The sequence below is a fragment of the Phallusia mammillata genome, chromosome 3, assembly GCF_965637545.1.
Source record: "Phallusia mammillata chromosome 3, kaPhaMamm4.hap1.1, whole genome shotgun sequence".
Classification (NCBI taxonomy): Eukaryota; Metazoa; Chordata; class Ascidiacea; order Phlebobranchia; family Ascidiidae; genus Phallusia; species Phallusia mammillata.
The window spans coordinates 28,147,771-28,170,446 of NC_137254.1; the positions used below are offsets into that span (position 1 = coordinate 28,147,771).

The 22,676-nt window shown below is 37.9% G+C and overlaps 2 protein-coding genes across 8 annotated transcripts; one reads left to right on the plus strand and one right to left on the minus strand.

The window, feature by feature from the left end:
• Positions 1-495: 495 nt before the first annotated feature.
• On the minus strand, positions 496-16,700 carry LOC145218248 (osmotic avoidance abnormal protein 3-like). Of its 7 annotated transcripts, none has more exons than XM_080085651.1 (23): positions 16,538-16,700; positions 15,444-15,542; positions 15,104-15,259; positions 13,564-13,710; positions 12,271-12,372; positions 11,832-12,021; positions 11,623-11,637; positions 11,100-11,240; positions 9,628-9,796; positions 9,132-9,274; positions 7,198-7,304; positions 6,925-7,048; positions 6,249-6,295; positions 5,656-5,970; positions 5,135-5,245; positions 4,538-4,591; positions 4,350-4,471; positions 3,912-4,131; positions 3,400-3,510; positions 2,942-3,092; positions 2,618-2,706; positions 2,086-2,218; positions 496-1,570 (listed from the first exon to the last, which is right to left on the minus strand). In XM_080085651.1, exons 2-23 carry the CDS (start codon positions 15,513-15,515, stop codon positions 1,296-1,298), a joined length of 2,994 nt encoding a protein of 997 aa, XP_079941777.1. In that variant the 5' UTR covers positions 15,516-15,542; positions 16,538-16,700; the 3' UTR covers positions 496-1,295. The 7 variants fall into 7 exon arrangements, with proteins under 7 accessions (XP_079941777.1, XP_079941778.1, XP_079941775.1 ...); XM_080085652.1 differs by lacking the exon at positions 16,538-16,700 and adding an exon at positions 15,723-15,803 and having other exon boundaries at positions 5,189-5,245; XM_080085649.1 differs by lacking the exon at positions 16,538-16,700 and adding an exon at positions 15,723-15,803.
• Positions 16,583-22,420, plus strand: LOC145219931 (uncharacterized). Its single transcript, XM_080087227.1, has 8 exons — positions 16,583-16,641; positions 17,902-18,136; positions 18,475-18,715; positions 18,956-19,196; positions 19,355-19,468; positions 20,149-20,245; positions 20,421-21,066; positions 21,408-22,420. Exons 2-8 carry the CDS (start codon positions 17,983-17,985, stop codon positions 21,550-21,552), a joined length of 1,638 nt encoding a protein of 545 aa, XP_079943353.1. The 5' UTR covers positions 16,583-16,641; positions 17,902-17,982; the 3' UTR covers positions 21,553-22,420.
• Positions 22,421-22,676: the final 256 nt, after the last annotated feature.

Consider the following 22,676-nt stretch of genomic DNA (forward strand, 5'->3'; position numbering starts at 1 on the left):
TAATACGTGAGTTTTAAGGCCAAATAAAGCGAACTGTTTGGCTCAAAAGCCTGGAAAAAGAATTAGTGTTTACTCTTTAGTTAAGATGAACATAAATTCGGAACTGGAATCAGCCCTGACGCGTTTATGCAAACCAACGATCACGGCGTACTCATAACGTATTTACCTTTTTTCTTAAATATCGGTTTACTATTGAGTGCAAGTCATCTTCTGGTCAGGCTTTCGACTTCTTCATATTTATGTAACTGTAAAACAAGTCTGCCTAATACTATGCTGCTGTGGGTTGGAAATTCGAATACCACTGAAGCTTGTGATTGCATTTTCTTGTCGCAGATACCACAAAATGCAATTCCTTATCGCTGTGAAAGCCTTGGTGTATGATACATATATACGAGTCATAGTTTTTGATAATCAGAATTATCTTTTCTCTTGTGCCTCCTTGTCTTTTCTACAGAAAGTTATATTTTACTCTTTTGTATGATGACACAGCACACAAACAGTGACTTGGCATTTATTTTAGGTACCAACGAGGGGCTTGGTGCGTTATACCCTCGCGAAGTACACATGAAAACATCACAGTATAGACATTTAAAGTGTAATTGGTAAAACAAAACAGGAAATACGATTTCTCTGTTTTTTGATATTGGTAAAAAACATGACGCACACACAGAAAACGTAAATTTCATTTCTTACAAAATAATTTAAAATAACGCCTTTAAGGAAAGTTATTAATGAAGAATTAGACTAAACGCTTTTGTTGATTTTAAATAAGGATTGATGGAGGGTTGACCTAAATATATTTGTGACAATGCTCACATAAATAAATATATAATTTATCGTAACTTATTTGCTAATGTGAGTGGATAGGCAAAATGGAAGGAATGCAAGAGAACCAACACCTAAAATCATAAGCGAAATATTTCAACAGGACAATAGGGAAATGTAACACACAAAACACGAAAGCACACATAAATAAATAGAGTATTTAATTTGCGTATGTACATTAAGCCCGTTGTATGTGCAACCTTAACCTTAAATATGGCTTAGCATGCAGAAGTGAGCTTCAGTGTTTCCTAAACAAAAAAGGCACCATAAATTCCAGTGTTTCCGAACGAAAAAATAAACTTACAAAACACATAGGGCGTTACTGTGAAACCGAGATAAACGCTGTAGCGAAAACTAAAAGGCAAACAAAATTGCACCGGGTCCATTCAACAAAACGACAATTCCCTATGCTCATATTGTTCACAGTCTAGCGCCACCTCGCGATGGAAACTTTGCCGCATGATGTCGCACTAGTACAAGTCCATTGTCCCGCTGCTGCTCTTTTTCTTTTTCGGCTTTTTCGATTTGGACGAAAGCGACGGAATTGCTTCGAGTTTATGAGGCCGTCGAACCAGGTCGTCTAGGCCGGTGTAGGAGGCACCTGGGGGCAGGGTGGGTACGTTTGTGGCCGACAAGGGGTGATGGTGCGAACCACCGACCGGGGAATACCGGTCCCCGTTTTGTGAAAAACCGTTTGACGAGGACGAAGACATTCCGCCGCTTGGGCTGTTACTATGGAAACGACCTGTTGAGAAATGAAAGAAATTTTTCATACTTTTAGTATTGGCCTGATAAAGTTGAAAAAGACCATTGCTTGGTGCCTTTACTAATAACCTTTTTCTGTTTTCTCTTTGCGGTCTAATTAGTTACACATTACGTGGTTCACATTTATGTATAACAGTGAGTTTTAGTGTCGGTATAAGTAAGAAAGAACCAAAATGCTGTACTACATTGCATTTGTGGCTAGCATACGACATGTAGATATGGAACTTTAGGGTCTCATTGTTTCAATCAGTGCTGGATTAACCATTAGGCAAACCTACAGACCAGTCAAAAATCCAGGCCACTTTAAATGATTTGGCAACACTGATAATAATTCTAATTTTTTAGTTGGCAACCCTGATTTTCGGGCCACTTATAAAATGTGCCTACAGGCCAGCAGACCCTTAATCCGGCACTGGTTTTAATATTCTAAAGTCTTATGAAATCTGAATCCCAATTGTGGCCACAGTTCATACAAAAACTTAGTGTGTCGCTTACTTCTTAGCGTGCCATCCGAGTGAGACGAAGAAATAATTTGCTTCACTTGTCGTTTCGGCATGAAGTAGGAAGAGGCTAACTGTTCGTTGCGACTGTTGTTCAACTTTGCCAAATATTTATCTTCGTCACTTCGCTGTAACGAAAACCAGGTTTATTAAAATACGACGAGCTTGGTTTGCTATGTTGTATGTTGAATAACAAGCATGTAGTCGAATAAATCAGTTGAACATCCGTCAAATTCATTACTGTTCGATTGTTAACTTGGAACAACTGACTTGATATTTTTAGGCATTTTTCTGTTGTAAGGTTGATTATAGTCATTCCAGTGCCAGTTTTGTTCGATGGAACACCGAATTGTAGAACTTAATTCGTATGGTTTAAATATACTGTATTGCAAACCGAAACCAACAAACCGAAACTCAACTATCGATTAAACTTTCTAATCATTCATTTGACACATTAGCAATGCAACTGTTAACTACGTAGCTTGCTCTTTTACTCAATTCTCTCGGTTTTATTTTATTGTACTCACCTGTGAATAACTTTCGGTTGAGCTGGTAGATTGTGGCGGGGAATAGCCTACCCGATCTGAGTAGCCTCCTCTCACGCCGTTCTGTGGACCTAAACACAAAACATACCTGGTGAGTGAGGAGAAGCAAGTATAATTTCACCCCTTGATCAATGACATTAAGACATATAGATGGGGTGTTTCAAGCCGTCGGCTGTGAAGCGCACACAAAATTGTGACAAAAAAACTAAAACTGACAAGTTTCTTTTATTAAAAGATAGGCAGATTTTACAGGCGTGTGCAAAGGTTGTTTTCATTGTAGGTGAAAAAATCCACCGTTGTTCGTACCTGCACTTGGTAGCGACGTTTTAACAATCACCAGGTCGGGCAGAATCCATCTTTGCTCGTCTTCGTCGAACTTGGTTTCAGACTTGATGCGGTCTAAGTTGCCATAATTACAGTCCCGTCTGATAGTGGGCTGCAGTTTGCCCAAAATTCCCTGCAGAAGGTGAAAAGTCAATGCCAGTTTATGTTCTGGTATCTGCAGTATGGAGGTTGGACTAGAATGATGGCTTTCCTGCACCTTTTTCATTTTTATATTGTACAAATTATTTAATGAACGACCACATACACTGTTCGCCACACGTAAAACAGATATAAGCTTGTTATTCAGTTTTAAAAGCAAAATTATGCAGAAGGAGTTTAAAACATTAAGACACCATGTATAGTAAAGAAATCATGCTCTGATTGGTACAGCCCACAAAATACACTGGAATAATAATAACTCGTTTGTTTGGATTGCTTACATTAAGAAGCTCCAACTCTCGTTCCTGTCTTCTTATCGTCGCGAGGTATTCACTTCTGTCACGTTCGAATTCGTAATTTAAATCCTCCACCTCCATTTTTAAACCTTCCAACTTAAAACATGTAAGGAAAGTATTTGAGCTGCATGCAATTTGAAGCATATAATTTTGACATGGAGTTTTTGAATTCTGTAGATATTTGTTTCAAAGACAGATTGCAGACCGTTTAGGGATAGTTTGCCATAGATCACACATCTTGTTTTATTTTCGCCCATTTTTACTTGCTGCTGGATTTTACACTTCATTTAAAAATGGCATAAGTATTGTCGAAACGTCTTGTATTTTTTAAACAATAGATTGACTTGACTGTTTTTTTTTATAATTTTCAGTGAAGTAAAACCGTTTTCCTTTTGTCTGTTATAGCAGCTGGCCGATCTCATACTCAATTTTTACGCAAAAGTCCCTTCTTCATCTCAATTTTAAATACTCTCAGTCTATCCTGAAACAATTCTTACCTTCTTTTTCTGCTTAGTTATAATCTTGTCGCGTCCTTTTACGTCGTCATGAATGCTGTCGTACACGTCCAGAATTGTTTCGTCATCATCCCGTAACGTGGCCTGTGCAAGTCGGCGCTTTCGCTCGTCCACGTGTTTACGCCGACTCTGACGTCGTAGTTTCGCTTCCTCGTCACGTGACCTTTCTCCGCCAACCATGTTCTGCTGTAGCATCTGAAGTCTGCCAATCAAATGTCACCAAGTTCACAAACTTTTAGGAATAACTCGATTTAAAAACGGAATTACAACGTAACCAAAGAGCCTATCTAATTTGTTGTTGTTTTCGCCGGTGTATTTATTTTTTATTTTTTTGCTTTTCAGGATTTTTTTTAACTGGGCCTTGCAAATTTGCTTATGCCTATTTTTAAACTAATATGCCCCTTCGCATAAAAAACCTACCGCTTTAGCGCCTCCTCGTGTTGCTTCATGACGTCGTCCTCGTTCGTTTTTTCGTCTTCTTCGAGGAGAGCATTGTTAGGCACCTCCTCGTTGGAGGGCTTGCTACCAATGTACTGAGCGACCTTCAAACATAGCACGTTGTGTTATTATTAGGACATACGTTTGTACAGTTTATTTGGAGTATGTACCTGATGTTCCGGCTGTTGTTGTAAAGAAACCGTCTCACTGGTCGTTTCACCACTCTGAAATCAAACACAGGTTCCATGAAAAACTTTACACTTGAATTTTGTCGACATGAAAATGTTACAAAACAAACAAATTTACCAGTGAGAAGATGTTTCAAAATAACACAACACATCAGTAACAAAAACTGATCAGGGTTCGTACTCGTCAAGGGTTCGAACCCCACGACAACAAAACAAAGTTGCATCGCACGGTTCACTTTCAAAGAACAGATACCCCATTATTTTTAAGTGTATTATGAAACAATGAACTACAAACATTCACACCACCTCAGTACTTCGTAAACAGACGAATTTGTTCTTTCACGACCAAGCTTTCACTTAATGAACAAAATGGTATTATTCATTAAAACAGAATATGCGATTACCGGGTATACGATTGACCAGAATCTAAATATGAACATCAAAAAAATCTCATCTCTAAACATCTTTCAGGGAATATCCACTTTAAACCGAGACATATAAGAAACACCAAAATTTCAACTGAGACAGATCGTTCATCGATCGTCATAATCATGCCACTTATGACGACAACAAAAGTACCAGTGACGTCACGTCAGACCCAAGCGAGCAGACGTCACCAGTGTATGGCATCACCTCGAAGGAGGACTCGTAGAAACCGACGTCGGATGCTGTGGATGATGTTAGCGGCATCTTAAAAGCGACGGAAAAGATCAGTTTAAGAGGAACGTGTTTTGAACTATAACTTACAATGAAAGACACCCTATCAATGTTGGCAAACAATCAAATCCGAATTCGCTTTTTGCAGCGACCGGTTACGGTTAACAATTGACAACAAATAAGAATCCATCATTGGAAAGACGACAAAATCTTCCTTACATTTTCCTTTATTCATTTAGTCACTTCAATTATTATTTTGTAAAAAGTCGCACATGCTCTTCAAGAATAACACCACAAGAAATCAAGATTCCAATGCATTGTGGGAGTATATATAGTTCAGCCATCGTAACATGATGCCAAAGTACGTCGAACAACATTATCAAACACTGCCACTTTACGACACAACAAACCATGCTGCAACAACGGCCCCGCTCATATCCTACTGGAAAATCGCCCCCATCGGCGATGGCACCCCCCATGACGTCAGAGATGCGGTCATGAAGTGACCTTCGGACGGACATCTCAAGGGCATGGTTGTAGATTAGTTCCGATAGCTTAAGCATGAAATTCGCCGACTGGCGGTAGACTTTTAGATCGGTGTCTTGTGATTGGTCGCCTTCAGTCACGTGGTCAAGTTCGAGCCCGCCAACATCCGACGAGCGGAAAGATGGCGACACGCTGTCGCCCGTTACACTGCTGCTACAATCATCGCTAGTGCTGGAGTCGTCGTCAGGGGGATATGGAGAGATGTGAGACAGCTTGGTGGAAAGTTTTGTAGCGAGGAGTTATGTTAATGAGCAATAATAGTGCAGAGCCAACAACCAACGAAAAAATGAAATAAAGAGGTGTTGACCCATTAACCGCCAACCACACTATCTTTTTAGTGAATCAATGGATACCTTTTGCTTCAAAGCTTCATAAGGTTGCACCGTTTTACTTGGTGAATTTTGAGGCTAGAGTAAGCCTTACCCAACCAAATGTTTTTAACCAAAAAAGTCTGGATGCGTATTGTTTCCTATTCAAGATGGGAACATACCTCTTGTGAAAGACGATCCATGGTTAACGTGTTCTGCACAGCAAGGCCTAAAAAGAAAATAGATCTAAGATTTTGAAATTGCAGAAGAAACGAGAATATCGAAATGCAAACATGCTAGTCTGATCAAAACACTAGAGCAGTGGTTCCCAACCAGGGCCCATGGCCCCCCAGGGGGGCCACGAGCTGTGTTTCGGGGGGCCACGGGCGTAGATTCACAAGAAACACCCACTAAAAGTCATTTTCACTTTAACTTTATTCCCGAAATTAATCGACTATTTCACATACTATTTGTTTATAGTGAGGTTTATCACGCTCATTTACTCTATTAGACCTGTTTAAGGCCAAAATTAATACCGCATTCCAACGCGAGATTGCTATCTACATTTTAAGGGGGCCGCAGGTCCTATATGGTAACTTGAAGTGGGCCACGAGGCCAAAAAGTTACTTTAAGGGGGCCATGGTCCACGAAAGGTTGGGAACCACTGCACTAGAGAGTTTGTATGTTTTGAAAACATACTATTATAAACGTTTCCGACGTCCAAAAACGTTTTGAGCAGTTGAAAAAATATCTTTTTGCAACCAAGCTATCTCATTTACTTTTAATGTCAGACTTGTAATTATTATGAGTGCAAACATTTGGTAAAGCCAATACGTTTTTATGCAAGGATGGCATTACCTGCTTGTGATATATGCTGGTCGTATTGGGTCTTCAATTTGTTCATGTCCTCCTGTAACTTCGCATTGCTCATTTGCTCGGCTTCATATCTCTGCTTTAGCTCCGTGATTTTCTCCTCGTATTCCTAAACCCCCAAAATAATCTTATTATTACCGCATGGCGAAACACGTGGCAGAAAGCACTTAGAAAATGTCAATAAGAAGCTAAAGGCTTCAAATTGCCTTACTCCAAACAAGAGTTTGTGGAATGAACAGATTGCTGTCGTATAAATACCTTTCGCATGGAGTCAGATTCCAGATCTGCATTTCCGGTCTCATCCGTTTCTTCTTGTGTTTCCGACTTGGAGCGCTGCTGAAACGGGGACTGTCCCTCCAGCAAGGCTGCAAAATTACAGTTGTAAAATTTTAAGTAAATCCATTAAGTCAGTATTGTTTAAGCTTCTCAACAAGCGCCACAGAATTGCAAAATTAAAAAAATACGATGAATGTAACACATCATGAAAAACACAATTAAATACCTCGTAAAAACACCATTGCATCAAATATATCCCATTTTTATGCCAAACCTTTAATTAACAATTAAGGATAAAATAAATTTCCGCCTATACTAAATTGTCGAAACTCATTGCACGTTTTTAACAAACTCGCACAATGTTTGTAAATATTCACTCCTGCTGCCAATAATACTGTGAAATCTAGACCACGCGGATTGAAAACATGGAAACGTTGGATAAAAACTAGTCGAAAAAAGATGGGCATGAATAATTTAAAAGTGCGGACATTTGGCGCTCGTAAGCCCGTCGTTATCAAGTCGGAAATCGCGATGTCAGGTGCTGGATGTTCATGTAAACAAAACCTGACCATAGCGCTGAAGCATTGTGGTTATGTGCAAGCAGAAATCGGCTACAGCTTTCAAAGATTAAAATCAAAGTAAACATAGAACTTTTGACAACTTGCAGTTGACTTTACCAAGTAACTTTAGGTTACTACTTTTACAAATTTGACTTCATTAAAATCAAATTAAAGAGGATCGTTGTGCATTAAAAGATTTTTGGGAAGATCAAAACTCGAAATGTCACCCCTTTTTCTCTAAATTGTTATTTCTATTCAGTGGCCAACACCACGTTGTACAAATTTGACTCAGATTTTTCTTTGTCTATTTCTCAAACAGCAACAGATGCACTTTTAACGACAATTTCCGAAAGTCCGAACTGCTACGTGACAAAATTAACCTTAAAACAGTACTTTCATTGTACTTCACGAATGATAGTAATGACTCCCAAGGTAAAGTGCCCATACATGAACTGTGAAAATATTAACTTTGTTCGATGCACATGAAAGATGGACGAATGAGTCGTTTCATGGAATGACAATGACAAATTTGTGAGAAGATGTGAATGATGTAATCGTATTTAGCGATGCTGTTACAAAAGCTGCAAATATTATGACCAGCACTTCATAATATTTTGGCGCTATGGATCAATTGCCACCAGATGCTTCCATTTAAAACCTTAACACCTCGCAAGTTGAAAAATTACTTCGAATTCAGACTCAAAACAAATGTAGAAATGATTAATTCAGCATTCAATTGCATTTTAGCACCTCAAGCCCGCATGAGCGCAGCGCATTTCGTACGGAAATGCGCAAACGTATAACTACCAACCGCTGCTGAGGGCCTCGGCCAGTTTTGGATCTTGCTTGGCGTTGCCGACTAGAGCTGTAGAGAAACTTGTAGTAAATTAAAGATGACTGCAGGTTGCCAGAAACTGTTTAGACTTTGAGAGCTATTTTTTTACAAGTATTCAACTGAAATTGGGGACCTTCGTCGTTTACCCAGTCTGAAGTTTTACATTCATTTGAAAAAGAAAATGCTTTTTTGCAGGATCTGTCCCTCTATAGTAGGTAAAGTGAAGGATCAATTAAATTCAATCTGATTTCTTACATATAAATGTCTGTCTGTCTTTGTGATTACTGTTGGCAATTTGAATGCAAATCCATCTAAAAACAATCGGTCCATACCATATACTTAAAATAAGTGATTGATGGGGCTAAATGAAAAAACGGTTATATGTTACTTGAATAAGTAGTGAGAAGTGACATGTTTGCGTCGAATAAATGATTGTTTAAAACGAGATGCTCCACCAAACAAATGACTAAAATGTATGCTTGTTGTATTTTCGTCTCGTTGCTAATTCTGCGTCATCTTACCTTTGATTCCATCTGGTCCAAGTTGTCCAGCAAGCAAACCTCTTAGTTTTTTAATCTCTTCCTGATATTCTCGTAGCAATGCGTCCTTCGGGTCTTCGTTGATATGAGGCTTGTTCTTTATATTCTTGGCTCGATTGGCGTAACTAAAACATAGAAAATAGAAGTTTAGTAATATGATAAAAGTTCATTTTCCTAATGATTATACTGTGGCACAAGGATTTTAATTATAATTAGTAAAACACACACACGTAATTCTTTAGTTATGAAAACGACAGTTTTTGCCCCGAACTCTGCGTTTCAAACTAGCCGTAATTATTCAATTCAGGTTCGAAAGAATCGCTCGTAGTTCAATTTCTACACAAAACGTAGCAAGTTCGGTTGATTAAAAAAAATTAACAAAGTAAAGAGAATTCAACCACGCCATACGTATCTTTTTGCTTATGAGGTTATCTTGCAACCCAGCGACTGTGGACTGGATTGATCTTAAGCTTCTTACCGTAACGTGCTTAAGGTCTCATCGTAATTATTGTCGGCTGGTGATAAGCAGGCTACCATCAAAGTCTTCGTGTTCCCTCCTAGAGAGTCTTGCAGTAGTCGAGTAAGCTTTGAATCACGGTAGGGAATGTGCTTCGACTTTCCGTCCACCAAAGCCGATATAACGTTGCCTGAAATTTAATGGTGTTAGTTAGAATTCAGCAAATTTTTCAAATGGTTGGATGACAATAGAACGTTCACAAAAGTAACAAGAATTGGTTTGTAATTGAGTTGAGTTGAGTTTATTTCGCTCGGTGAAAAAATCGTAGTAACACAATTGCACTAAAACATTCACCTTGCCGGAGCAACGTTGAAACGTTAAAAAGCGCGACAAAGTAGAGGGTACAATTGGTGGAAAGATGAGAAAAGCGCTGCAGCACACCGTTATTATAAGCGCTATATGACGGGGACTCACATCATAGGGTGAGGTTGACGCATTAGGACGTCAAGACTGGGGGAAAAACAATTGAATAAGGCAATGACAGTACGGAATGTATAAATCTTCAAATCTGTGGTTAGACGTTGTGTTTTTACGGATTTTACAGGCAATGATAAAAACGTGACGATGTCCACAAGTGCGGTTTCAGATAAATACAGTTAATTTTTGCTCGTCAAGTTAGTGTTAAGGTCACACAATGCTACGTGTTTCTAGCTGTTTGGATAGGTATTGCAAAGTTGCACCGTGATCGAGTATCAAATAACTTTCGTTTTAGCTTTAACGAGTTAATCGCCCGTGGCGTCAACAAACACTTCGACTGTATCGTGACTTAGCAACCAAACAAACAAACAAGTATTTCTGTTCGTGTAGTAGATGTCTTGGGCAGAGTATAACATCTTCGCATACATCGCGCAATTTACAAACTTTTAAACAGCAAGTCATGGATGTTGTGATCTTCTAGCGATTAATAAGCACTTGTCTGAGTTGATATTTGTTCACCTATATAACCTAGACCACTGTCATGACTACACAACCAAACATACGAGTCTCATTGCACTTTACGAGATGCTGTAATCGTTCTGATGGTTAACTTCAAGGATAAGCAGATTTTATGAACAAATCTTATTTAGACGTGGCTTTCTTTGGTGTAAATTCAAGCTGGGATGAGGAAATACCTCTTGCCTATTTAGAGGCCAGTCAATTCAACATTCTTTGTAGTACTTTGGTTTTTTACCAGTGGGCCCAACAACCATTGGGAATTTTAATGAACCTTGCAAACTTGACTCAACGAACACATGGTTGCAACCAACAAAAAGTGCAAAGCTTGGGATAACTAAAAAGGTTTTTTTTCTTTACTTGAACAATGAGACATATCGACCGTGAAGGATAAAGAAAGATAACAACAACAACAGTTGACTTGTAACTGCATCACAAATGATCTCAAACAAGCCATAAATTAAACTCAAAAGTTGGCAATCTCAAGTCAAGCTACTCACCCAAGGCTGATAGGGAAAGGTTGATTTTTGTGGCTTCTTTGAGTCGATCACCAGTGGCACCTGTCTTTGATTGTCTCTCGCTACCAGCCAAATCGACCAAGTTTAATTTGCCTGCTCGAATGTGGTCACCACCATCTATACCTGTTAAAAATGTATCGCATTTGTAAAGAATTTGTTGCTGTATTTTCTGTGATTACGGCACCCTAAATATACAAGGTTTATTCTTAAAGGAATGTGAAGTCACAATTGTTTTACCATTGCAAACATACAACATTGTTTTACCATACAATACAAATAACAAGCAGTGATTGGGCATCAGTCTTTAACCAAACAAGATTCCAAAACCCACACCTTTGCAGACAATAACCAGCAAAAAAATTTCTTCTTTATTATGTAAACATTAATTTTTTCATTTATTGTCATTTATCTTCTATTTTATCTTTACAGGCCAGGGATAAATATCCCGGTTGTTAACACCAAAATATACAACACACATTATCCCAGCATGCTCAATGCTTGTTACCTTTCAATAGATTAGCTGTGGAAAACACAAAACAATACTCAAAAATGACTTGGTAAAGTAAAAGTAGAAACTGTTACTCCTTATGATTTTATCAATCCTTATTCAAATAGAATGTAAATCATTTATGACAATTCCATTGTAATTTTTTGTAACTTTTAGTCTTGTGCAAAACACAAGCAAGACACAAATTAGCAACACATTCCCGCTACCTGTGTCACAGGCTTCTAGGTATATTGTAAAAATTGAATGCGAACGAGATGAGTCAGCATTCATGAGAGTTGCACCAACTGTTCTGTTTTGCCAACCCATAGACATGACACGTTCACATTCTAATACATTGCCCACTCTTTGCATGGAAAGATCTTTGACATACACGCCCTTGTCAGGATGTTCTTTAAGCTGTAAAAGCATAGTTTTTTTAAACATGTATGCTAATTTCACAGTTTTTTATTACATGAATAGAGTGCAAAAGGAGTTTTTTTTCTGTTGTTGATAGAACTTTAAATAAACATGCAACTTTTGCAGGTATGATAACTGTTGACATATTGTCCATTAAGACATTTGTTTTGGGCCGTTTTTGGACATTTTTTGTAACATTGATTTGCTTTGAAGGTTTGGAGGTTAATTTGGTGATGTATCATTCCTTACCTCTAGTTTTTCTTTGATGTTCTTACTCAGTAAATCTCTCACATCTTCATTGTAGATCTCCAAGTAACTTGCATGGACCAAATATTTGGTGTTTTCTGCAGTCTTGATAAACAGAGAGGTTTTGTGATTTTGGTGGCTATTTTAAGTACACTATAACTTTTTTGTTTAAAACTGTTTTTTTAAACCAATTGAACAGACCTTGAAGGCAGTCAGGATGACTTCTTTATTTTTGTTTGAAACTTGTACAGTTTACATGATATGTACATGATACAGGTTCATTATGAATGAGTTTCCAAACAAACATATACAATTTCAACATACTTCCGGTTTGAAATAGCCATGTCACAGGTGGAATAAGGGCAGAGGATTGTGAAACAACTTCTATTGTGTAAAGCATGACTGGCACCCGGTACATTGACCAGCATATCAAGTTACAAGCTTTAGACTGGTTGGGGTAATATAATTGTTGTCTCAAAACAAATTAAAATACTGCTTGATAGGGATGTGCCAAAACTGCAAGTGTTCTGTTTGGTCGAGCACCAAGTACCTCACGTTAATGCTCGGTGCTCGGGTGCATTATGACGTCACAAACATTCCCTATTAAACGCAAGTTTTAGCATTACAACGCCGCTTACGTCACCAACGGTGTATTAAGCTGTACGGCAGGGGTGTCCAAACTTTTTTTAACGGGGGCCAAATTTTACCAGGTAAAGACGCCCGCGGGCCAACGTTTTTTCAGAATTAAGACACAAATTTACAGGATTTAAGGAAATTTTGTTGAGTTAGCACCTTCCTTTTTACCGGTAAATGAAGTTCCATGGAAAGCTTTTGCGTGATGTAGCGTCGCCCAAACCCCAAAACTTAATCCAAAGTTCCAAACTATGGCGGGCCATACGCAACACAATTTTGAAAAAAACAGCCGCGGGCCACTTGAAATGCCGTCGCGGGCCGCAGTTTGGACACCCCTGCTGTACGGGCACATGAAGTACACGTTTTTTTCACAATCATAACGTATTTAAATAAACAGTCATTTTTGTTCTTGTATACCCTTTCAAACAAAATTTTCTTATGTTACTATGAATATGCAAATTAAGTGCTCGGGTCAGTTTGTGCAACTGCTCGGCCGAGCACCGAGCATTAAAAACGGCGATGCTCGGTACCGAGTACCGGGGTTCTGGCTCGGCTCGGCCCATCCCTACTGCTTGATAAACCATTACGGATAATAAAGATTACCATGTAACTTTGACAGCTTATAGACTAGTTGTGTTGCCACATCATAAAATATTAATTCACCTCTATGCTTTCAAAAATATGTTGAAAAGCTCGTGGAATTATGCCACGTTGTGTTGCTGGATCTTCTATGCCTTGCATGCTGAAGGATTTTCCACAGCCGGTTTGTCCGTAAGCGAACACAGTTCCATTGTAGCCTTCAACCACTCCCTGTGAAAAAAGTATTTGTGTGTAAAATTTCAAGACATTAAAAATGGAAAGGAAAGATAAATACAAGATCGAAAGTGAAACATTTTGGCTTTGACAAAGAAAAAAAGACCTTGCGCTTATGACTTAATAATTTACTCATCTTTTTGATTGCTGCAATAAATATGATATGAGAGTGATTATACTAAGCAATATCAGACCCTCCAACAGGCAGCATGGTCATTGACCATCACTGTTTGTGACAATTCTATGTGAACAAGGAACTGCAGATTTTAAACAAAAATATATGTATATTCCAGTTCGGCAAAATAATTCGATGTGAATTGATTGACTGATTCTGTTATTTGGAAATCATTTCCCATTCTCAGTTAAGTGTGATATTGATTCCCCAAAAGTCTGAATGCTAAGAATTTTGTGTACTACTTGGACACACCAAATAGAAATCTTCACCAAGAAACGAAATTAACTAAAACCCTAAATTGCTTTCAAGTGATCAATTAAGAAGGTTTGTAATCCTTGAGATGCTTCACAACTGGTTAGTGCTGTCACTTATTCGTAGCTGGTCCAAACTTTACCGTCTTTGGCATACCAACCCTTATATTTGCTAGGAACCAATTCACACTTTAAGTGGCAAGAGACCTTTGTCAAGGCAAAGTGGAGGTTTACGTTCAAAGGTCAAGTAGGATTTGAAAGATGATTATCTAAATATTGCTGGGAGAAGATTTGTCGTTGTCAAGCAGTTTGTTGATCTTGCCAATAAAAATCAAATAAAGTCTGAGGATTTATTTTTACACCGAAGACAATGAGAAAAATAATTTTATTGTTTTCTTTGTTGTTATATTACTCTTTAGTTTATGTACCATATATTTTGTTTGTATGTATCTTGATCAAAACAATTGAGGACAATGTTGCTACAACAGTAATATATTAACTACGTCTGTCATAGCAACACATGGAAAACAGTAACAAAATGGTTATTTACATCAACTCAGCTGTGGCCATATCTTGACAGTGATAATAAATTATTTATGTAAGGTGTATTGACATACAAAGGACTAAGATAAAGCTTTAAAATCCTACTCCATTTGCTGAATAGATTAATACCCAGTGGTGGTTTAAATCAAATATGAGAAACTGGAGAAGTTTTGTTTGTTAGTTTTATTGATTCTTGTTGTATATTTCTCTTTGCAAAGTTGTAGTACAAAATGTCAATAGTTTAGTTTTTCGGTACAGGGGTTTTGACATCCTATTTTGCGATGGCAATTTCAAAGTAACACACTTGCCTTTTATTCACTACAAGCTTGTCATAAAACAATAAACTTAAACCCTAAAACCTCCAACCAAAAAGTAAAATACAATTGACTTGTCCCAACAAAAGCAGCAACAAACTGCCCACCTCAACTAGTGGATATGCGATGTCATTGTAAATTTGTTCAGTCGTTGAGTTGACATAGTAAGCACCATCAAAAGTAAACTCCTTGGGCACTTGGTCAGTGGATCCTGGTTTTCTGATACTACATTTTCCCATGTCGTCTATCATATCCACAATATTCTGTTGACATAGTTTTTAGGATTAGTAACAAAAGTCTAAACTGGGATCTAGTTGCCTAAACCATAAAAACTGAATGAAAACACGAGCAAAATCTATCTTTAAAATTGACATTTAATATTGTCCATGTTTGTAAAAACTTTTCTTACATTCATTTGAATTAAAACATAAAAAAACATGTCATTACCTTGCAATTAAGCTTTTTTTCTCGGTCATTGAGTGGCCGGCAACGAACAATCACTTTAACTGCCTCTGCCATCTTTCCAGTAAAGTGATTGGCTGCTTTCTAAAAAACAAAACACCAAATTATATTGAACTCTTTGTATGGATCATACTAAGAAAAGGTTTCAAATGCCTAGGGGCCTTGATACAAAAATGCATTTGCCAACACAAAACAACCACAAAATTCTCATTTAAAAATGTCAGATTTTGAGATAAATACATAAAGAACGGCTATGCCTCATACCTGTGAAGGACATATCTTTAATGACATAATGCTGTTCACCTTTAATGCCTCATTTAAAATTAAAACTAAACAGATGTTAGCAAGACTCTATTTACTGCACTATATCTTAGTCACCAAACACTTGTATGGCGATACAATACTGACCAACCAACCAGAAAAAAATATTTTAATTAGACAGACAACACAATAAAACACAACAATAGCCATGGCAATCAATATTTTATACAACTTCTTGGCTGTAAAGACCACAATAAAACTATTTGACATTATGTTTGCCTGCAGTACAAAGCATATTGTCTTTACAGTTGGATATATTATAAATGACTGTTCAGTGCACATAGTCGGCAGCACATTTCATGTAAGAGTCAAATTATCACATTCAAGTACTTAGAAGATCACTTGAAACTCTATTTTAGAGAGGTTTTATAAATTAGGGATTGTATGATCGATATAACGATGATACAGTCAAGAGTTTTACCCTGTTTGTAGACAGGGATATCTGACAAACAATGTTAAGCAAGAACTCAGTTTGGATATTGTTTCAGTTGTTCACTGTAGTTTGCAATTGAAGGTGCTCCAAAAGCAGTCAAAGTGTTTCACAACAATGCTGCATTACAGACACCACTTTTCGTATTACTATTACAGTTGCTTACATCAAATGAAAGGTTTCACTTTACTCTGGTGGTAAACTGTTTTTTTTTATTCAAGTTACTTTGTTATTTATGAAAAATGAACGTAAGTTTATTCATTTATTTCAAAAGGTGTTAGATATTTAAATTATACTAGTTTATTCCAGACTTTTGTGCAGCACAAACCTGATTTGAAGTGTGGACTTTTTGTTGGCAAAATTATTCTCAAATTTTCGATTGGTGATTATAATTTTCTTGGTGCAACATCATGAAAGAAGTTGAACAAACAGGTAAAAAACTTTCACCAATATTGTTTTCTATTTATGTGATATCTACTCAACAACAGAAAAACTATATCAGGTTACGAATGTATAAAATATAATGTCACAAGTTCTGCACAAACATAACAGAGAAAATGCAAAACCTTTGAAAAAAAGTGTTTGACTGTATGAATTTCAAAAAACAAATTTTGTCTAATTGTAGTTGATCAAGAATTGTCTAATTTGAATCTCAATTTAGGGAAGGACTTGCTACATTTTGCCACCTTTCAGATTAAAGGATGTACCGTGTTTGTGGTTACAACTTACAAGATAGCTATCATTTGTCAGAACTCAATGCTAAAACTTGACTCATTATATCTTTGAAATAACTTAACAAAGTTTTTCACCAATTAGTGTAGGTTCACATATCACATATTAAGCAATTAACACTGGACCGACACAACCAATTAAAAGACATTTTTCCCATAAAAGTCGCACACTGCATCGCAAAATACTGCACAATTTCCCACATACAACTAACAGCACCAAATCACTGTCGAACATGGCTGTAAAAACGAAATTTATAATTTATAATATCTCTTATCAAACAATAACAAGCTTCCGTAACAACAATAGCTTGCCGTTCCCAGCAACACGCTGACTGACAATTTGACGTCAAAGAATTCGGAACACCTTTAAAAATTGCGCCCCCAGTGTGTAAGCTTGTCTTCAAATTTTCATTCATGAAAAAAAAAAACCTGCGAGTCTCTTGTTAGCGAATTTATACATGATAATATCCTATATTTAATGGCAAACGAACGGCTGTAGACGTATTAATTGTACCAGAACATTACGGATGCAGTAACTCTTTACAAGACATTGAAACAACAATTATTTCAAGTGGTATGTACCCCTACTGCATATCATCTGTCAGCCAACAAGAGAGCAATTCGTGTTGTTAAATATCGCCATGTGTGCTGAAACGTTAAACGGTAATTAGTTAAAACTCGTAAAATAAAACTCTGTCAGGTTAGATCTGAAAGTCTTTTTTGGAACATGATTGTTCGAGTTGTTTTTGGTATTTGTTTGATTTTACATAATCAGGTTAGTTTGGTTGTTACGTTGTGTTGTATGACCCGTTTTATCATAGTTTTGATTGGGCCAGAGCTTTGGCATTTTCTGCTAGTTTGCTAGCACAATTTGGCGTTGAGGTTACGTATTAATATCGGCTTTTCATGACTTTGATTCAACAAAATTGTCTCGATTTTATTTGCCCACCTCTTTATTCAGAACTCATTTGCTTGTCGGCTACAATGGAGATTGCGAGCAAGAGCAATTTTGCAGGAAATCTTTAATATCGAACCACAGAGAATGGTGGATCTGGATGAAAATGGCCAACCTAGATCAAATCGCCCTATTAACTTGGAGGGCACTCTTTTTGATCGAAGTCGTCCTACCCAGGACGATTTTCCTTTCTTTCAACCGTTTGAAATTTACACTGACGAAGGAGGTTGTTATGAAGAAGGTAAACTGGTCATCGATGCCTTACAATTGAAATACAATTGGTGGCCTAATTTTCAGTTAATATGCAAATTCACAGCAAATAATTATGAGCTTAACCTACGAAGACTAAAAAAACGACAAAGTATAAATATCCGGTCGTTTGACTGATTTATTTTGTTTAAAAGACAGAAGATGATCTATACAGATGCGTTTGAATGACTCATGTTAAGATTAAATGCATCTTCAAGCTGTCTTCTTTAGATCATGTCGCAGTGAACACACCAAATAGTTGCTTTAAAAAATCATATCAGTCAATTTCTTTTTTGTGACAACAAACAACTTGCTGCTCAAACTTTATAGGAGATTCACACCAGTATTTGGGAAAGGTATCATACACAGAAACTGGAATGCCTTGCTCAAAATGGAGCGTATTCTCATATTGGTTGCATCAGCGCTTGATGGCAGCACAAGAACGAAAAAACAATCGAATCAAGGACAGTGTCTGGTACTTGTCCCCACAAGATAGCGGCAGAGATGACGCTGAAATCATGGTGGCTAATCATACGATAAGAGACATGCACCACAAAGGCAAGGTTTCATTGTAGACCAATCTTGAGTTCAAAATGTTCTAACAGTCTCTCGTTAAATAACTTTGTATAACATTGTATGTTCCTAAATCATTTTCATTGCTTGAAAGCATGAAGCAAATTTATATCCTAAAACCTCGCATTTTATAATGTGAGCGCAGGGAGTTTTGGATTCAATTTGTTTGTGTAAATATTTCTTATTACACATATGCATGACTTAAATGCTTTGTATTTTCGTTTACTTGTTCTTCAAGAAGGATTGACATTGTAAAATCGGTTCACAAGTCGCGAGAGTTTAACAAAGACTTGACTGAGTATAACGTTGTTATCATTACTAAACCATTCTTGGACAAAACACACAAAACCTTCAACCAATATCTTTTAGGTCTTCTTGATCACAACTACTGCAGGGACCCGGATAAATCAGGCAAACCTTGGTGCTTTCTGGAAACCAAAAAATACGTACTTTGGCAAGCTTGCGGGGTTCCTAAATGCGTAAGTTTTATCAATACATGTTTCCTTGTTATGTTATCTGTTCACCATCCCGACTTAATAATATTTAATAGCACTTGTATTGGCCATTGTGAAATTTTCATATTTAATTTTATCGTCTCGGAAGACAGCTCTCATTCAATTTGTATTCTTATTCAAAGACGCCTTGTTGGCGCTTAAGACAACGAACAGTTCGTGTTATCCATGTCCCGCCATTGCTGGAAACAACTTGGATTCCAAACTGCAAAATGGACGGAACGTTCGACAGTTTACAGGTGCATTTAACGACGCGGCCATTTGAAATTGTCACTGGCGTCTATTTTTGGGTTGCGTTAGAGCAGGGGTGGGCAACCTGCGGCCCGCGGGCCACATGCGGCCCTTGATTAAATGTTGTGCGGCCCGCAAAGACACTTGGACTTCAAATGTACTGGCAAACGAGTCCAATTATTATATATTTTTGAGCGGATTAGTGCGCCTGTGCTATTTTTCTACGACTTGGCAATATGCTGCGAGAATCAAATGCGAATTTTACTTTTAATATGCAACGAGGTAAAATCATTTTGTGTTATATAAAGGTGCGGCCCGCGATCTAATTACCGCAATTGTATTTGGCCCCACAGTGACAAAGGTTGCCCACCCCTGCGTTAGAGCGTTGTCATCTCATAAAACTTGGTGTGTGCGTCATCGCATCAAATTTCATGCTCTACTATTGTGCCCTTGGGTCTATTAAGAAACCACTGACTGCATGGGTACATCGAAAATGACCATACCTCATGTTCACACTAACATTTGTAAAGTTGTAGCTGTCTGCTATACAGTTAACTAGTTTCACTCCAAACCTTGTGTTCACAGCATTCCTTACACAGTTTTGCTATATGAGTGCGTTTTCAATTGTTGTTTGGCTACACAACTGTTACAGTTAAATATTATGTTGCTGTATATCATTTGTGCGTAGTGCTGGAAAACGTACTGCTGGTGTGCGGATCGCAATGGACAGATTATAAAGGGGACGTTAACCAACAAAGCGCATGGACAACCATTGTGTAACGAAGGTTAGTTTTTAAAGCAACCCAGCTCGTGAGTATTATAGCAGGATTTCACCCATTGCCCTGTTTACTTTATTTGTTCCTGCTACATAAACGCAGACAAATAAAAACGACTCTCCGGAACTAAGGCGTTGTAGAAAACAACACTTTGTCACAAAATCCATCCATTTGTTTCGTACAGAATACACAAGACCAGGTGCTAAAAGGATGCGTGTAGCAGCAAACAGGAAACGTAAAGTGACAAGCAAAGAAACAAAGACCCCAGGCATAAACTTGTACCGTAATCTAGCAACAAAGACCACCAAAGCCAGGACGAGAGTGTCAAAACAGTCCATATCACAACGCACAATGACCGATTGGATGCAAAAAATGTTTCAATGGACTTCAAGAACCAGTATCCGTCAAACAAGGAAAACGCGGCGGGTTCATGGCGGTCATGGAACTTCTGACGAAAAGCGCGATAATGTCACGATTACTTCAAGAGACGGGAAACGCAAATACCAATGCGAGGTGCGTTACACCACAATCAATACGCTTCGCTGCGAACCAGTACCTCGAACGCCTAAACAAAGTGACAAGCTTTCCACCAGCACCGGTCCTCTTCGGCGCTGCTTCGTCGTGCAAAGGCTGCGCGTGATTGGCTGGGCCTGCACACGTGACATTGATGACGCTTCATGGTACGTTGCGAGGTTTACCCGGGTTCCAGTCACCTCACGTAGCTTTGGACGAAATAGCAAGGTTATTTTTCAAGGGATCAGTTACAGGTGTATCGGACCGCCAGCTGTAAAAAGTCAAAAGAATGCCAAAAGATGCAATGTTACATGCCCGTAAGTTTATTGATTTCTTATTGTAGGTAAAACATATGTTCAAAATTTGCAACATAAGGTCCCTAATGGAAAACAAATGTAAATTCTAAACGGCACATCTAAAGGGCGGGCGGTAATAGCACCAATGAATTTTATTTAGTGTACTTAGCAATAAAAATGCCGTTCTACCAGGCGCTAACCGACACGGCAAACATAATTCCCTGATGTTTCCCGTTAAACTCAATTTCTCCCCGTAAATTCAGTTTCTTTGGCCATATATTTCAAACTGTATTTTTCCGGTATTATATCTTTGTTCGTGACCGGTTCAGCCACAAAATTGCCTAAAATAGATCTATTACCAGATGCCGAACCTCTGTGCCAACATTCACTACAATCTACGTTAAAGAAATACGAAAAGTAAAGTATATGTGCTTCAAGTCTTGGCGGCGTTGGAGGCTCGTGAAATCGACTTGTGTGAAATTGGATGCGAAAACCGACCAGGCGTAAACGTACACGTGACCGAGACGATGGCCAAAATGAACTTTACCTTTGGTGTGGTTAATAGTAAAGCCCATTGTTGCTTTGCTTTGTGAAACGTGTTTTTACATGTAGCTGGCTATAATAGTCAGTCTTTGTGCCTGTTGCTATTTTAGGTTACGTGCCAAAGAATTTCCCTTTATGACTTGTCTAGAGTCTTTGAAAAAGAGTCTAAACATCGTTTGAATTGTCGATAAACCAATCTTTGGGGATTACATGTCCACTGACTGTTGTTGATTTATTTTTATTGTCTGAGTCAAACAGCCAGCTTTAAAATTCCACATATTTTTAAACATAACGGCCACATGACAAGAAAAACAAAATTTCTGCTGTTAACAAATATTTTACAAAAGTACATACAGATTTTTACCTAACTTTTTTTAAACATAATATGCAACGATATTCTGACAGTAGATTCTGGAAAAGGTATATGTAAAGGACAACGCGTAAAGTGGTTGTCCCCTAAGTTGAAATCGTATGGGTAAATGATCGAGAAACCGCTGTGTGTACAACCTCGACTTATGTTGGGCTTGCTTTATGTACAGCATAGACACGGATGCCACGAATTTTATCTGTTGAGTCTTACAGCGAATGATAAGATAAGGATTCTCAAGCCACAGCCTGGTCAAATGGTTCTTTGTACATGGGACTGGAGTTGTAAAGAAGAAAATTTTCATATTTATCGCTTAAACTTGCCTCAATCGATCGTCCTGTCTTATACAGTTAAAACATCGTTGAATCTTTTTATATTGAATGTCTTTTGTGCAAACAATCGGACTTTGCAGATAGCTCTCATTTTCTTTTCATCTAATTTAAACGTAATGGCAACAACGTAAAAGTATGCAAAAACAGCTTGTTTGGTCGTATTTGGAACTCCAGGTTTATGCAAGAAAGTTGAATGTTTCGCAAATATTGTTAAAAAAGAACTTCAGTTCACCGATCGAGTTTTTAAATCTGCTCTGCACGCGTAATAAGTACCAGTGTGTTTACATTACTGCTGTGTTGTTTTTGTCCAAAACGACTTTCCAAACAGCTCACTTTAGGAATTCACCCCATTATAGCGCTGACGCATATGTTGTAACACTAAGCAGGGG